Source organism: Oncorhynchus mykiss, chromosome 28 (assembly GCF_013265735.2).
Source record: "Oncorhynchus mykiss isolate Arlee chromosome 28, USDA_OmykA_1.1, whole genome shotgun sequence".
NCBI classification, from domain to species: domain Eukaryota; kingdom Metazoa; phylum Chordata; class Actinopteri; order Salmoniformes; family Salmonidae; genus Oncorhynchus; species Oncorhynchus mykiss.
In genome coordinates this window covers 23,042,474-23,059,980 of record NC_048592.1, presented here as the reverse complement: position 1 = coordinate 23,059,980, position 17,507 = coordinate 23,042,474, and the positions used below count along the sequence as shown (strand labels likewise).

At 39.7% G+C, this 17,507-nt stretch overlaps 2 protein-coding genes across 5 annotated transcripts in view; one reads left to right on the top strand and one right to left on the bottom strand.

Moving 5' to 3' along the window:
• smg7 (SMG7 nonsense mediated mRNA decay factor) overlaps positions 1 to 3,203 on the bottom strand; it is a 31,044-nt gene extending 27,841 nt beyond the window's left edge. For 2 of the 4 annotated variants that reach the window (XM_021589538.2, XM_021589540.2), the window contains exons 1-4: positions 3,040 to 3,202; positions 1,259 to 1,290; positions 782 to 899; positions 357 to 489 (exon numbers count right to left, since the gene is read on the bottom strand). In XM_021589538.2, the coding sequence (XP_021445213.2) occupies positions 357 to 489; positions 782 to 899; positions 1,259 to 1,290; positions 3,040 to 3,065 (309 nt within the window). In that variant the 5' untranslated portion in view covers positions 3,066 to 3,202. Of the gene's footprint in view, positions 1 to 356; positions 490 to 781; positions 900 to 1,258; positions 1,291 to 3,039 lie in introns of all 4 variants that reach the window. The other 2 variants (XM_036967133.1, XM_021589541.2) reach the window with 2 other exon arrangements.
• A 1,431-nt stretch (positions 3,204 to 4,634) lies between these two features.
• Positions 4,635 to 17,443, top strand: nmnat2 (nicotinamide nucleotide adenylyltransferase 2). Its single transcript, XM_021589537.2, has 11 exons — positions 4,635 to 4,850; positions 7,298 to 7,386; positions 8,003 to 8,070; positions 10,022 to 10,100; positions 12,627 to 12,756; positions 12,992 to 13,072; positions 13,196 to 13,240; positions 13,464 to 13,540; positions 13,940 to 14,041; positions 14,239 to 14,306; positions 14,899 to 17,443. Exons 1-11 carry the CDS (start codon positions 4,766 to 4,768, stop codon positions 14,999 to 15,001), a joined length of 927 nt encoding a protein of 308 aa, XP_021445212.1. The 5' UTR covers positions 4,635 to 4,765; the 3' UTR covers positions 15,002 to 17,443.
• The last annotated feature ends 64 nt before the right edge of the window (positions 17,444 to 17,507 follow it).

The following is a 17,507-nucleotide window of genomic DNA, read 5'->3' as shown; positions in this document are numbered from 1 at the left end:
GACAGAGCTCCTCTGTGGAGATGGGAGAACCTTCCAGAAGGACAACCATCTCCGCAGCACTTTTTTTTATATAAACACACATATATTTTTTGGGTTTGTTTATTGCTTTGTCATTATGGGGTGTTGTGTGTTGATTGATGAGGGGAGAAAACAATTTCATCAATTAGGCTATAATGTAACAAATGTGGAAAAAGTAAAGGGGTCTGAATATACTGTGTGTACGTGTACACACACACACTTGTTTTTATGGTTATGACATTTTATTTTCATGACTGTCTTCATCCATAAACATCGGTTACGCAGTTATATGGCAATTGTGCCAGCCCTAGTTAGGCTACGTTTTAGTTGCAACTTACTTGTGTGTAGAATCCACTAGCTGCTTCGAGAAATAGGGACAGATTGGCCTGCACCTCACTTCTATTGGGGTTGGCTCGGTTCTTGGCTTGACTCTGTAGTGTTGTTATTTGATTTTTAAAAGCATGGTTCCAGCTGAAAAAAAGAGGAAATTAAATACCTTTTAGTTTAATCAAACAGCTGATGATAATCAATCTAATTCCAACAATACAACAGTTGTATTGTGCTTGAACGCAAGCTGACTCACTAAATATATCTACCGTCTTTCTTGTTGTCTTGCAATCTTACAAATATAATTGTATAATTGAGGACTATCTAATTGTTAGGAAGCAAGACTAAGATCCCTAGACCTAGCAAGATAATTGATAGTAGTAGGCAGACTAATCAGTTTCATAACATAATCAATATAATGTAAACTGGGGCTTACAGATCTTGCTCCACTTTCTTGTCCAAAGCATACTCCAGATCAGTCACCAGCATCTTCTGGTACAAGTCCTGAAGCACTTGCCTTGAAGTCCAGACCTCTGCTGCACCAAGCTTAAAATCTAGGGGAAAAGATGACACTCACTGATCTTTTATACACTTCAGATGGATACTAAACCACTAGAAAGAGATTATATTTCTATAGGCTAAACATCATTCATCAAATAGGACTTCAACAGTGAGACTATTCAGAGATACCATGGGATACATATGCAGAATATGACAAATTAATATGCAATCCCTGTCCCGGCTGTGGGGATTATCAACATCCAAAAACAGACAAGTATAAAAGCTTTCAAGAACAAAAATTTCAACATTAAGAGAAGATATAATCAAAAGCAATACTGTCTGCAATTCATACTCTATATGCAGGGGTTGATGATTAAAACAAAGCAAGCCCAAATTTGAGGTGTGAACATACCTGTCATGTCAGCCTTCAGGGCCTCTGCCTGCCTGCTCGGTTGTAAACAAACAAAAGAGGCGGCAAGCTAAGTCAATCAATACAGACCCACTGAGAACCACATTTTACGACGCTACCTAGTATAAACCATAATGAATTAAGATCCGTGTATTGGATATTTAAAAAGATTAACATTAAAACTATGGGGATTAACGACAGGGTGTGCTAGTCCTCTGCCACTAATTCCTAAACTCAATCCAACATGTAACAGGAGATTGTATGTGGTTTGACATGCTGGAAAGGGATAGGCTAAAAACTACAGATACTACTAGTTTCAATGGAAACTAAGCACTATTTGCCAGACAACAGGAGGAAACATATGTTTTCGTCTTACGTAATAGACTACTTCTCATGATCACATCTTTCCATCGCCAATATAATACATTTTTGGATTACTATGGATTCAAATGATACAATACTACTGGTATCTCGTAAACTAAGCAGGATTGGCCATATACTGTTGTTATTATCCTTCACCGTGTAGCTCAATGGTCGGGCTAGGGATGAAGAATACTAATATACAGGGCTCGCGCTGCCAATGTAGGGGGTGAAGTGTTTCTGCTCCTGTATTTCTTAAAGCACGATTTGCTCTAACATCCCAATATCTGTCAACCAAATAATAGCCAATTGCTCTCTGTTATAACAAAGGACCTGTATATTTTCATAAAAACAGCAAATTATTGGTTTCATTTCGTGAGACAGGCACAGTGAATTGTCAATCCAGCAAACTCGCACTCAAACAGGCCAAACTGGAATGCATGTATACCAAATTTAATCTAGCGTTAGCCAAAGACTGTCACCAGTCGCTGGCTGGCTACGACTTTAGATTGCTTATAGTGGATGAATCTATGGTTACATTTGGCTTGCTGACTTTACTTGGCGTTTGATTTACAACATCCTTGCCTGGATAATCCAATGTCACTGACACTGGTCTGAGCTGCTAGGTAACGTTCTGCTAAAGCCAAGGCCCATGTAGCCAGCCATTTAAATATATATATATTGTTAGTAATAAATGTGGATATAAAAGGTACACTGCAGTGACTAACGTTAGCTAACTAATCCAGTTTAGCTAGATAAATGGTAGACATCCGGACTCAGGTTGACATCCATTAGCTAACTAGCTACCAAGCTAAAAACGACATGCCCAGCAGGCTAACGTTAGCTAACTACCAAACAAGGGCAGGGGCGCTACTAGGTTAGCTAGCTAACGGCTGCCTATGATTAAACTAGTTATCCGTTCGCTAAGTAACGCGCTCGAGAATTAACTTAGTAACGTTAGCTAGCTATTAATTTTCCTTACGAAACATACTACTTCCATTCATTTGCTATGGAAATAACCATAATGGTTAGTAAAAACTTGGCTAACGTGTTATCGTATCGACCGAGCAAGCTAACGTTAACTAGCTAGTCACCCTAACGTTACTAGCGAGCTAGAAAACTGTGTACTTTAGCTCACTAACATGCTAGCAGTAACACCCATAGCTAATAACTGACCCTACTCACAGTCACATACGTTTTTAACACGAATAAACAACAAGGATGGCACCTTTAGTGAAATTGCGTTCAAATAGGTAACATTAGCTGCTAGCTCAAATAACGCGTTTTCCTGTGTTGTGCGTTGCTAGCTAACGCTGCTGGCTAATTAGCTAGACAGAACGGACATTTGTGACGATAGCGCAAATAAGATTAAGCAGTAGGTGAGAAGGGAAAAAAACTTATAAAATGTAGAATTTCAAATTTACCGTAAATATTGGGCGCAGAGGTTCATCCTGTCCGATCACCGGTCTTTAGACAACGAGTGGTCCAAAAGCAAGCGCTACTCCCGGCGCCATATTGTTCGTCACTCTGTCACTAACAGAGCCACCGGCCCAGTTGCTGCGTTCTTGACAACTCTGAAACTCAAAAACCTCTGAGTTAAAAATTTGCGTAGGGTTTTTGTGTAGAGCTTCCTATTGGTTGATTCTGATACATTCCGAGTGGGAAACTCTGACCAAATCTTTCTACGAGTTTCCAAGTCGGAATGTCCGAGTTCCAAGCTGTTGTGAACGTGGTAAATGTACACCATGCAAATTCTGAGCGGCACAAGGTATGGTCAAGTTTTGTTTCAAGCCAGTGGGCCTGCCTCGCGGTCACACTGACCTACAATAATATATCAATTCTGACCTCAATTGCCTTGGGCGGAATTAGGAAAATTATCAACATGTACCTAGGCTAACTAGGTTCACCTAGGTTAACTAAGAGGTTAATTATAGGCTATACTAGAATGGAATCACCCAGACATTTACAGTTCGATTGCCTTTTTCACATCACAAGTCGAGTCAACTTTGCCATAAGGGTCCTGACCTCTTGGCAGATATATTAGGTCTATGCTCGTTCACAACAGGGAGGTTGCAATACTGCACACAGCCAACCCCAATGCAAACAGGGGAACACAACAGGGGATCACAACCTTAAAAAGGCAGCAGAATTATCCCACCTCTGCCACCAATGTAGTGATTAAAAGACAAATCAAATTCGGAACAGCCAGAATGGGGCTTGAACCAGCGACCCTGCTGTTATGGGGCGAGCATAGCACCAGGGAGCCCAAGACCAGACCAATTTTAAAGATAACATGGAGTCTATGAGGAAAATACGTTTAATTTCACTATATAACCAATTAACATAAACTCAATTATTTGTTGAATTATTAAATGCATGATATACTGTATATTATGTCAAGCTATCACAGCAAATGTATAGGCCTAATTATTATGATTATAATGGTAAATTGTCCATGGGCCACACAAACCGTAAATGCAACTTGAGGGTATAGTGCCAGCGCAGAAAGGATGGAATGTTCTTTACATTAAAGGAAAACCCACTTGCCACATCAAATTATGCATTTTGTGACAAAGTGACACTTTTCTTCTTGAATGTCCAATATCTTGAAAACTTGACTGCTGACATTCAAAACATTTTGGGACTGTATTAACAGTGGACTAATAAAACATATATAAATATATAGTTTTTGAGTGGAGTTTTCACATAAGGTAAGCCTATAAGACTAAGGCCATCAGCCCTTTTAACAACAGTTAGTTCAGTGTTCTCACTTAATTAAACTCAAGTCAGAAGCAAAGTAATACTGGAGTAGTAGGTCTAATTGAAAAACGGAAGAAACATTTCGATCAGTGGCATGCCCCATTATGTGGCAAATTTGCCAGAGGCCACACTAAGTCTATAATAAAAGCTAATGTAGCCTACCTATTGTTTTAAATTGTATTGTAAAATCAAACATTTTCAAATGTCCAGTGCTGTGAGTGCCTTTGGTCCTGTGCCTTTAATATAGAGTGTAGTGACGCTCTGTATCCTGCGAGGAGACTTGGACACTGCCGCATCCAAATTAACCTCGCCTCTCTGCGGTCGCTAACAGCAAAACAAAGAAGAACAAATCGGTAGTTGCAGAAAAAGAGACTCATATCCAATCATATCATGACGGACAACACTAAAACGCACGTTATTTTGCTGTCATGTGGAAGTTTTAACCCCATCACTAAAGGACACATTCATATGTTTGGTAAGCATTACCTATGCGTTCTTCTGTATATTTTGAAGGGGTGTTTGGTGCCCCAGATGTTGTGGGTAGGATATTAGTTTAAGAATGAGAAGGCGTTCAGGGGTCTACATTACTATGGCAATTAACCTATATATCAGTATTATAATGTCAGAATTGGGTGATGTTGGGTAGGCGTTTTGCCATAGACCTTTATGGTATTCGCTGTCCACGAGGGGGGTGCTGAAATGGGCGACGGCCTCAGTGACGGAAATATGATTATGTCAATTAAGTTAAAGTCTTATCATTGAATTTCACGCGGGGTTTTTTATTTTGCTGTGTGTTTTAAAACACCACGTATGTTTAAAATAATTACATTAATTAACACCAGAACCATTCCATCTACAGGTTATTATTACTATATTGAGCGCACAGTATCATTTCAGTGTCGTCTACGTTGGTGTATGCTGCATAGCCCGACCAGCCCTAAAAACAATAGCAAATGGATTTTGATAAAGTAGGCTAGGCTATTTTGAGAATGTATTGCAGCATACGGATGTTGAGCCACTGGACACAGGGGGCATCTTGAGCATGTTTGGGCATTGGTTGCCTGATTGCACATACTGCGTCACTCATAACGAATGAGAAATCGTATCTCAAATCATGATAGCATACAATCAATCTTACTGTGAAGCTGAGCAATAATGTAAAACAATCGGCTAAACACAACAGGTATTCACCAATTCATGGAAATGCAGTAAAATATCAAGCCAACACAAATGGCAAATCTAAATCTCTTACTAAATATTTTCTCATTTTTGACATGTGTGGTCCTGTATATCCTTTCTTTTTCATGTTCTGTGACTGCAGACTTGCAATTTGATTGATCCATAGAGACAATTGCGTTATTGTCTTTGCCTTACCTGTTATCAGTTTCAACGAACATTTCGTCAATTAAATATCTGTGGACTATTTCATCATGGTTTTCTTGTTGCTTTAAATATTAGGCTACTGATCCAGTACACACAATTCAGTAATGGCACAGTGCCACAGTTAGGGATATTTCACATTTCAACAGCCAGCCAGATGCATCAGTATATTGATGTAAACAATCACAGAAGAACTAGTAAAGTACTCTATTTTATAATACAAACCGTTATCATAAAAGATAGTTAAATGACTGTCATACAAAATTAGGGTACACCATAGGCTAGTACCCTGACAAATAACTAAATCCTAAGAGATAGTCATAAGAATAGCTTGAGTGAAATCATTCTGCTGCAGCAGTAGTAAGTGAACCTGGAATATTATGGGGCAGAGGAGGAAAGCATCCATGTTTCCATGACCTATTTTTCACACCACCTCTCTGCATGTCTTGGAGTGGCAGTTCTGGAAAAATGAAAGTACTGTAGTGGCTCATAGGGAGCAATGGAAACTCCCCAGTGAGCCCTTCTGACTCACAGTAGGATTACATGAAAGAACAGAAAGTGATGAAGCAAATACATGCATATACCAAGGACTAGGACTTTTGGATGGTGTCAGATCATGCATTTCAATAGTGATTCAGTTTAATCTATTTTTCAAGTCCTTGTTGAGAAGAATTGTGATTCTCTTGAGAATGTAAGGGTGAGACGCTTGTAGCTCATTATCACCTCATTCAATAGTTGTATGTCTTCACTAGAACCCTTGTCTGTGTTGCAAATGGCACTCCTATATAGTGCACTACTTTTGACCAGAGGCCTATGGTCCCTGGTCAAAAGTAGCACACTACATAGAGAATAGGGTACTATTTAGGATGCTGCCTTGTTTTTGTTTTTGTTTTGTTGCCTCAATCCATCTGATTTGGAGGGCAACCCCAGATTTCTGACTTTCTCATTAACATTCAACTCAAAACATAGCTTTCTTACTTTCCTCTCTCATACAACGTCTTATTGCATTAATAATACATTCTCTAATCATATTCATGTATATGACTCTATCTGTAGTGGCTCTGCTCAATTTGCACAGGCATTGTAGATCATACACTTTGAGCTGGTATACTTGCAACATATAGTCTTCAGTAAGTTTCCACAGACAGGCTTGCTTGAAGAGGACTCATATCATGAGTTTCTCTATTGGTGGCATGCAGGCAGTAACGTTACTCCACAACAATAGAGTGAATAGATGAATAGATTAATTCTTGCCCTGTGGTTGAAACAAAAAGTTCTCATCAATCAACTTCCAATTGAAAACAACTGTTATTATAGACTTAAGTTGTAGCTTAAACTAAAGCATGGCTTCTGGAATTATTTTATTGGTCTCCCTGGAGATATTATGTACAAATTCATTTGCATGTATACTGGCAAGCCAGGGTTAATTTATTTTGGGGTTTGGTGATGGCAAACAGGTTACCTGATTAAAACTGTAATATTATGCACACTATGAACCATGATAAGTATGTTGACAGTTACATACTGTATTTGCTTTTACAGAAAAAGCCAGAGAATACCTGCACAAAACAGGGAAGTTCATTGTGATTGGGGGTATCATTTCACCTGTACATGACTCCTATGGCAAACCGGTAAGAACTTCTTTAACAGTATATTCACAGACGGCTTTGTTTGGTATCTATGAAGTTCGAGTAACTAACAAAGAATCCCCATTTCTTATTTGACTGACATGAGTATAATTACAGTAATGAAGCACATGAGTGATAGCTTGTGGTTATTTTTATGAATGTGACCTTTTTGTGTGACCTTTTTGTGTGGTCCTCCTGTGTAAGTGTTCATGTTGCATTCAGATTACATAAAGCACCTCTAATACTATCGTCATCTATTCTCCCGAGACGTTTCTGGAATGAATGAAAAGCTTTTCCCAGTTTCTCTCTCTATAAGAAACAGAAAACATGAATAATAAATGTACGAGAAATGCCTTTTCAGTCATATCATGAATCTTATGTGCATTTTATATTCCTCACAAATAAAACATGTCAAACCAGTGGATTACCATGCAGAGACATACAATAAATTGAATAAACACAATGTATGAGTTGTAAATGGCACCCTATTCCCAACATAGTGCACTACTTTTGACCAGATATAGTGCGCTATATAGGGAATAGGGTGCACACAATGTGACACACACAATGAACACAATGACTGCTTGAAAGCTTTATCAATCCCACCATGTGTTCACAGGGCCTCGTCCCCAGCAGACATCGTCTCACCATGTGTCAACTGGCAGTCCAGTCATCCGACTGGATCAGGTGAGTCAGTGGCTATCTGCCCAGAACAACAAGGTTGCGTCCCAAATGGCACCCTATTCCCTACATTTTGCACTGCTTTTGTTCAAATCAAATCAAACATTATTTGTCACATGCGCCGAACACAATAAGTGTAGACTTTACCATGAAATGCTTAAGCCCTTAAGCAACAGTGCAGTTCAAGAAGAGTTAAGAAACTATTTACTAAGTAGACTAAAATAAAAAGTAATAATAAAAAAGTAACACAATAAGAATAACAATAATGAGGTTATATACAGAGGGCACTGGTACCGAGTCAGTGTAGTTGAGGTACTTTGCACTGTACATGTAGGTGGAGGTGAAGTGTCTATGCATAGATAATAAACAGCGAGTAACAGCAGTGTACACAAGGGAACGGGTGGGGGGGTGGGTCAATATAAATTGTCTGGTGGCGATTTTATTAATTGTTCAGCAGTCTTATGGCTTGGGGGTAGAAGCTGTTGAGGAGCCTCTTGGTCCTAGACTTGGCGCTCCGGTACCGCTTGCCATGATAGTTCGTTGGTGATGTGGACACCAAGGAACTTGAAACTCTCGACCCGCTCCACTACAGCCCCATCGATGTTAATAGGGGCCTGTTCGTCCCGCCTTTTCCTGTAGTCCACAATGAGCTCCTTAGTCTTGCTCAAATTGAGGGAGAGGTTGTTGTCCTGGCACCACACTGCCAGTTCTCTGACCTCTTCCCTATAGGCTGTCTCATCGTTGTGGGTGATCAGGCCTACCACTGTTGTGTCGTCAGCAAACTTAATGATGGTGTTGGAGTCGTGTTTTGCCACACAGTCATGGGTGAACAGGGAATACAGGAAGGGACTAAGTACACACCCCTGAGGGGCCCCAGTGTTAAGGATCAGCGTGGCAGACGTGTTGTTGTCTACTCTTACCACCTGTGGGCGGACCGTCAGAAAGTCTAGAATCCAGTTGCAGAGGGAGGTGTTTAGTCCCAGAGTCCTTAGCTTAGTGATGAGCTTCGAGGGCACTATGGTGTTGAACACTGAGCTGAAGTCAAAGAACAGCATTCTCACATAGGTGAGGTTGAAAATGTCAGTGAAGACACTTGACAGTTGGTCCGCATGCTTTGAGTACACGTCCTGGTAATCTGTCTGCCCAACGGTTTTGTGAATGTTGACCTGTTTAAAGGTTTTGTTCACATCGGCTACCGAGAGGATTATCACACAGTCATCCACAACAGCTGGTGCTCTCATGCATGCTTAAGTGTTGCTTGCCTCAAAGCGTGCATAAAAGGCATTTAGCTCGTCTGTTAAGCTCATGTCACTGGGCAGCTCACGTCTGGATCTCCCGTTGTAGTCTGTAATAGTTTTCAAGCCCTGCCACATCCGACGAGCGTCAGAGTTGGTGTAGTAGGATTCAGTATTAATCCTGTATTGACACTTTGCCTGTTTGATGGTTTGTAGCAGGGCATAGCGGGATTTGTTATAAGCGCCCGGATTAGCCTCCCACTCCTTGAAAGTGGCAGCTCTAGCCTTTAGCTCGATGCAAATGTTGCCTGTAATCCATGGCTTCTGGTTGGGATACAGTATGTACGTGTAGTCACTGTGGGGACAACGTTGTCGATGCACTTATTGATGAAGCTGATGACTGAGGTGGTGTACTCCTCAATGCCATTGGATGAATCCTGGAACACATTCCAGTCTGTGCTTCCAAAACAGTCCTGTAGTGTAGTATCCGCGTCATCTGACCACTTCCATTGTGCACTATATAGGGAAAAGGATAGAGATCAGGGCACGTATTCATAATGCGTGAGTAGGAGTGCTGTTCTAGGATCAGTTTTGCCATTTAGGTTATGATGAATCTACAGGAGGGACCTGCTCCTATACCAGTACTCCTACTCTGAGACGCTTTATAAATAGGGGCCCAGAAGTACACAGCTGTTCATCTATCATGTGCTATTTTCATGCAGAGTGGATCCCTGGGAGTGCTACCAGGACACATGGCAGACTACATGCAGCGTGCTGGAGCATCATCGTGACCTCATGAAGGTAAGCCGGGGTTGGGGGGCGGAGGGTTCAGGCTGGGGAGTATTTTTCTCCACTAGTACAGGACTAATGAAGGCCTAGTTCACTCATTTTGTGACCAGGTAAAAGTATGTATATCTTTTTTTAAATATATCTATACAGCACCAGTCAAAAGTTTGGACACACCTATTCATTCAAGGGTTTTTCTTTATTTGTACTATTTTCTACATTGTAGAATAATAGTGAAGACATCAAATCTATGAAATAACACATATGGAATCATGTATTAACCCAAAAAATGTCAAACACAATTTTATATTTGAGAAAGTAGCCACCCTTTGTCTTGATGACAGCTTTGCACACTCTTGGTATTCTCTCAACCAGTTTCATGAGGTAGTCACCTGGAGTGCATTTCAATTAACAGGTGTACATTTAAAGTACATTTGTGGAATTTCTTTCCTTCTTAATATGTTTGAGCCAATCAGTTGTGTTGTGACTGTCACATGTGCTCCCTCCCCGGCCTCTAGGTCACCAGGCTGCACGTGATGGCGCACACCTGATACCATTGTTACACGCACCTGCGCATCATCACTCACCTGGACTCCATCACTTCCTTGATTACCTGCCCTATATATGTCACTCCCTTTGGTTCCTTCCCCAGGCGTCATTCTTTCTGTTTCATGCCTGTGCGTTGTTTGTGTTTCTTGTTTTGTATTACGTTGCATTTATTTATTAAAACACTCACTCCCTGAACTTGCTTGCCGACTCTCAGCGCACATCGTTACAGTGACAAGGTATGGCGCACACCTGATACCATTGTATACAGAAGATAGCCCTATTTGGTAAAATACCAAGTCCATATTATTGCAAGAACAGCTCAGATAAGCAAAGACAAATGACAGTCCATCATTACTTTAAGACATGAAGGTCAGCCAAACCGGAAAATTTCAAGAACTTTTAAAGTTTCTTCGAGTACAGCCGCAAAAACCATCAAGCACTATGATGAAACTGGCTCTCATGAGGACCGCCACAGGAAAGGAACACCCAGAGTTACCTCTGCTGCAGAGGATAAGTTCATTAGAGTTGCCAGCCTCAGAAATTGCAGCCCAAATGCTTCATAGAGTTCAAGTAACAGACACATCTCAACATCAACTATTCAGAGGAGACTGCCTGAATCAGGCCATCATTGTCGAATTGCTGCAAAGAAACCACTACTAAAAGGACACCAATAAGAAGAAGAGACTTGCTTGGGCCAAGAAACCCAAGCAATGGACATTAGACTGGTGGAAATCTGTCCTTTGGTCTGATGAGTCCAAATTTGAGATTTTTGGTTCCAACCGCCGTGTCTTTGTGAGACGCAGAGTAGGTGAACAGAATATCTCCGCATTTGTGGTTCCCACCGTGAAGCATGGAGGAGGAGGTGTGATGGTGTGGGGGTGCTTTGCTGGTGACGCTGTCAGTGATTTATTTAGAATTCAAGGCACACTTAACCAGCATGGATACCACAGCATTCTGCAGCGATATGCCATCCCATCTGGTTTGCGCTTAGTGGGACAATAATTTGTTTTTCAACAAGACAATGACCCAACACACCTCCAGGCTGTGTAAGGGCTATTGGACCAAGAAGGAGAGTGATGGAGTGCTGCATCAGATGACCTGGCCTCCACAATCACCCTACTTCAACCAAACTGAGATAGTTTGGGATGAGTTGGACCGCAGAGTGAAGGAAAAGCAGCCAACAAGAGTTACGCATATGTGGGAAAACCTTCAAGACTGTTGGAAAAGCATTCCAGGTGTAGCTGGTTGAGAGAATACCAAGAGTGTGCAAAGCTGGCAAAGGGTGGCTACTTTGAAGAATCTAAAATCTAAAATATATTTTGATTTGTTTAACACTTTTTTGGTTACTACATGATTCCATGTGTGTTATTTCGTAGTTTGATGTGTTCACTATTATCCACTATTATTAAAAAGTAAAAATAAAGAAAAGCCCTTGAATGAATAGGTGGGTCCAAACTTTTGACTGGTACTGTATATTTTTTTATTTATCAGGGGAACCCTCAGCACCTCTACTTCCTGCGGCTTTGTACATTGTATGAGCTGTACATTTAGCAGTGAAGGATAATATCAAGATAAAATTGTGGTAGTTCAGAGAGGAGAGTTCAAGGTAGCCTACATTGGATGCAACAGAATTAGCTACGGTGTATGGAACTTATTCATAGATGATACATTCATGCACGGCCCACTAAATATTAATAAAGACAGGGCAAATTTAACTGTTTTTAATAATAGCCTATAACATTACTGTATGCTGCAATTGTTTCCATGGCAACAAAACATTACCGTATTTAGAACACTACAGTATATCAAAACACTGCTGTAATATGTGACAAATCCTTCCATCAGAATGTGGGCAATCTATTTGTGGTGCTGACCTAAGCTGGATCAAATGCCATTTAACGGGACTGAAGGTGCCAATCATGGTATTTTGCCTAGTTAAATAAAGGTTAAAAAAATAGTTTTATGTTTATTTTTTATTTTTCCTGTCCACAGAGAGTCACAGGGTGCATTCTGTCCAATGTGAACACACCGTCTACAACTCCAGTGATCGGCCAACCACAGAATGAGACTCAGACTGCCATCTATCAGAACCACAACACAATGAACAACAAGCCCACTGCCAGTGAGGGATTATGTACATATATGCTACACAAATGTCTTTCAGATCTCATTCGTGCCATTTTCATTAGGTTAACAATAAAGAGCTCAGAATCTGAAATATAATTTATGATTGATGAGAAGGAGGAAAGGTTGTTGTAATGTACTAAGAAATGGATTGTCTGCTTTCTATAACTTATCCAAGGGATGTAATTTGTTACTAGAAAATGTCTGATGTTTGCTTCCTCATACCTAAACAGTTAAGCTTTGGGGGAAGATGAGTGAGAGCTTGGGCAAAATTTGCTGTGTTCGCCCCCACATTGATCGTTTTACCTTTGTGGGTAAGTAGTATGCTACACAAGCAACTTCCTGAAAATCATACATTTGTAATTGTATGGTACAGTAAGTTCACAATGATTGATTAATAACCCTTTATTTTATCTTTATTTCTTTTATATCAAAAGATGAAAATGCCAACCTTGGCCCTGCAATGCGATATGAGGAAATTGGTGAGTTAACACTCTTTTGTATGTCTCCATAAGATTGATGTACTACCAATATTGCATACCGACTATATATTGTCAGAATACAAAAGCTTTTAACTTGGGTCATTATATTTTCCCTTCACAAACCAAAATAACTTTCTTCATTATCGAATAATTGAACAGGATGTTATCCATGTACTTTTTGTTTATTGGGTGTCTAATTTCTGTCTTCATGTCTATTGTCCAGAGTTGCGCATCTTGCTTCTGTGTGGCAGTGATCTCCTGGAGTCATTCTGCATCCCTGGCTTATGGAAAGACAGTGATGTAAGTAGACCCTCTCACTCTTTCACTTCCCTGTCTTCTTAAGTCTGTTGTAAGACTGTCATTCTCACAGAAAATATTAACACTTTTGTTTTTTTTCTAGTTATTTTCATACTTTACATAGTATACAGTACATACTTGTCCTAATGGCTTGCCCTGGAGTTCTAAGCAGACATAGTAAGGCCTCTAAAGAGGCCGAAGGGGACACTGGAAGACTAATAGTTTTGAATAATGTTGACATTTTAATCTATATAGTCTCCACGTAGGGACATGAATGATAATGATTTAATATCCTAATATGCATAATGTTGTATCCGAGACACTTTACCATAACTATTACAGTGACCCATTTAATCAGAATTATAAGGCAATACTGCAATGTGTCATACAAATGGTTTGCAGATGGAGGTGATTGTGGGAGACTTTGGGATTGTTGTTGTGCCTCGGGATGGAGTTGATACAGAGAGGATAATGAACCATTCCTCTGTGCTGCGCAAGAACAAGGTAGTATCTGCATTATGAGCCTATATGAGTCATGAGCTTGGTTAAAAGTGGAAACCCAATACGCTTGATAATGTAATCTGTTAAAGCTTATTATGTTCATGTCTTAACATGGTACCAACTCTGTACCATAAAAAAATGATAAATATCCATTGATACATTTTTTAACGTAAAACTTTCTCTATGTGTGTTTTTTCCAGGATAACATCACAGTAGTAAAAGATGATGCCAACCACCCTATGTCCATTGTCAGCTCAACCAAGAGCAGGTAAATGTGAATTATAAGTTAGCAACCATCCTATTTTGGGCCTCCATTAGGCCTATTTAATAAATAATAATACATAATTATAGAATCTGCTGTCTTTTATTCACTGTGGACTCAGGTAAAGATTGGTTCTTTTTCACAAAGACGTATCTGTCAAAGGGAAAATCCACTCAAAAACAATCTTTAGCTATTTTTTTCAATAGTCCAATGTTGATACAATTCCAAAATGTTTTGCATGTCAGCGCTCAAGATTTCAAGATATTGGACTTTCAAAAAGCAAAGTGTCACTTGCCACGTCATCATGATGATGCAAAATACCAAAAGATAGTTTTTGAGTGGATTTTCCCTTTAATGTACCACTTCAGTAGCTGTTTAGTGGCTCTTCGGTCTAACCAAAACATTTGCTAAACATCAGGAGGCTGTTTTCCGGAAACAGATTAAGCATAGTTCTAGACTAAAAAGCTTTTTCAATGGAAATTCTCCATTAAGCTTACTGTTTTGTCCAGGACTAGGCTTTGTCTACTCCTGGGAAACCAGCTCTAGTTGAACTAAGCTGTTCCCATATCACATTCTAATTCTATGTCCCTTCTATCAGACTGGCCCTGCAGCACGGGGACGGTCATGTGGTGGACTACCTGAACCAGACAGTCATCGACTACATCCTGCAGAGTCAGCTCTACATCAATGCCTCTGGATAGAAACTACTGCTCCGGCCTACTGTCAAATTGTCCCTGTCTGTCTCTCATGTAAAATGTATACTCCTCTTGAGCTACTGCTTTTCCATTCGAAGGAGCATTAGATATGCATTTCCCTTCTTACTGTATCATAATGACTCATCGGACCTGTGGATGTACTGTACAGCGAGGTGCTTAAGAGCTGTGTGTACAGTGGACCACCTTCACAACTGACTTTGTGTAGGCTGCATGGGATAGTGTTTCTGTCTGTCCCAAATGGCACCCTAATCCCTATATAGTGCACTACTTTTAACCAGGGCCTATAGGGCTCTGGTAAAAAATAGTGCACTTTTTATTCAATATGGTGCCATTTGGGATGCAACCTTGGTGTCATGAAGAGAGGGTGCAGAGATTGTTACCTGATGAATGTTGACCTTTGCTGCTTGATTTAAATCTGTCGATTCTTAGACTGCATGCTTAGAACGTTTTTTTTGTTTTGGCATGAGTACTTATTCACTTCGTAGATATATGTTGTGAAAGTGTTTGCAAAAAGACAAACATAGTGGGTACCCACCTCTCACTTCATTTTCTATTCACTATAATTCTACTGTATGTACAGAAGTATCTGTATTGATGTATCTGTGATTGCATATCAATGCCTAAATGTTTTGTCTTCAGTGGGCATTCGTGCAAAATGTAGATTTGTTTGCACATAAGACAATGATTTGTGCATTGATTTATTTTTGTGTGCAAAGGATTTTGCACATTTCTCCTGCTTGTCACTAAGCAAATTACCGCGACTCCCAAAGCAAATGCAATGAACCTCTTTCTTACTATGTGCTATGTAGCTAGTTACTTGAGATTCTTACAAAAATGTGTATAGTGGAAAAAACAACAGCACAAACTACAGAAGTGCATTCCATGTGCCTGGGGATGAATTCACAGATATAAGTCTCCCGCTCCCTTGCACTCAACACTGTCATAATATTATCAACCTGATATAAAATGAGCTCTAATGTTGTTCTGCAAAGGAAGTGGGGACATAGCCTTTGATCAATAGTTTCTTAAGGAAGCTTCTCATGCTCAGTGCCAGGACTCTTTAGACAGTTCAGTTTAATGGGCATTGAGTATAACCATTAATTTGTGCAGTAATGATTTCACAGGGTAATAGGGTGTATACAGTATTGGTGTATACAGGACATTGGTTGCACCTTAGTTGGAGAGTACGGGCTCTTGGTAATGGCTGGAGCGGAATAAGTGGAATGGTATTAAATACATCAAACACATGGTTTCCATGCCATTCCTTTCGCTCCGTTCCTGCAATTATGAGCTGTCGTCCCCTCAGCAGCCTCCTGTGGTGCACATTGTGCCCAATTGGTCAATGCAAAATAATGACGATTATTTGGTTTAATTAGTGTCTAAATGTTACCAAAGCAACTTGCATTCATATATAGCTTTACAAGTGTCAATTTGGCTAAGAATATTAGGTTATTCAATCTTAATATCAGATGAAGCTAAATACATTCCACTGCTTCCTGCAATCTCACAGTTCATCATTTATAAGAAATGGACACACAAGTGCTACTAGTTGTCAATATTGTAGCGTTGTATAAGCCTGGCAAGACTATCAATAGTACACTGTGTGTAAGATGTTCTAGACAAACAATATTGCTTCTTTATGTGTCATCCGAGTGTAATGAACAAACTGTACTGGGTCCAATATCCCTTCAAGCAGATGGTCTTTATACATGCATCCCTAGAGTCTTTCTATCAAATACACGACATCAGTTATTTGGTATTCTTTAAAGACTGGTTTAGATAAACAAGATGTGGAAAATCTGATAAAATAAGCATCGTCGTGGTCCTAGTAATAGGGCAATGTTTAGTATAATAGTCTCAGCCCACTGGGCAAAGATATTTCAACATCTAGTTTGGATTTAAATTTGGTTGAGTTGTCAACTAACGTGAATTCAACACGAAATGTAAAAAAAATCTAAATCTCCATGTCATTAAATTTAGGTGAAAAGTTGGGTGAAAAAAATACTAAATTCCAATACGTTGATGACTTTCTGCAAATCCAATATTTTTTCCACGTTGATTCAACGTCATCACATTGATTTTGTGTTGTTGAACTGATGTGGAAACAACCTTGATTAAACCAGTGTTTGCCCAGTGGGAGAGAAGGTCTCATAGAACCTGAGGAGATTGTATGAGTAGATGATTTATAGATATAATATGAAGAGATGTTTGATTTATATTTGATTCTGTTCATTGAATTATTTGGTAAGGAGTCCTGAAAACATACATTTTTTGGAATCCTATGTAAAATGAGCTACAATTCCACTTTCAGATCTGGGTTGGAAATGATTTGTATTTTGGCATCTTAGACTGTGGACTGACTGGCTGACACAATATAACATCCTCAGTCTCTCAATACCTCCATAATAAACCAAGTGTGTAACAATAGATATGTTGTAGTTGCTTACATGATTAGTCATTTCCTCAGTTGAAAAGCAAAAGGATAGCTTTT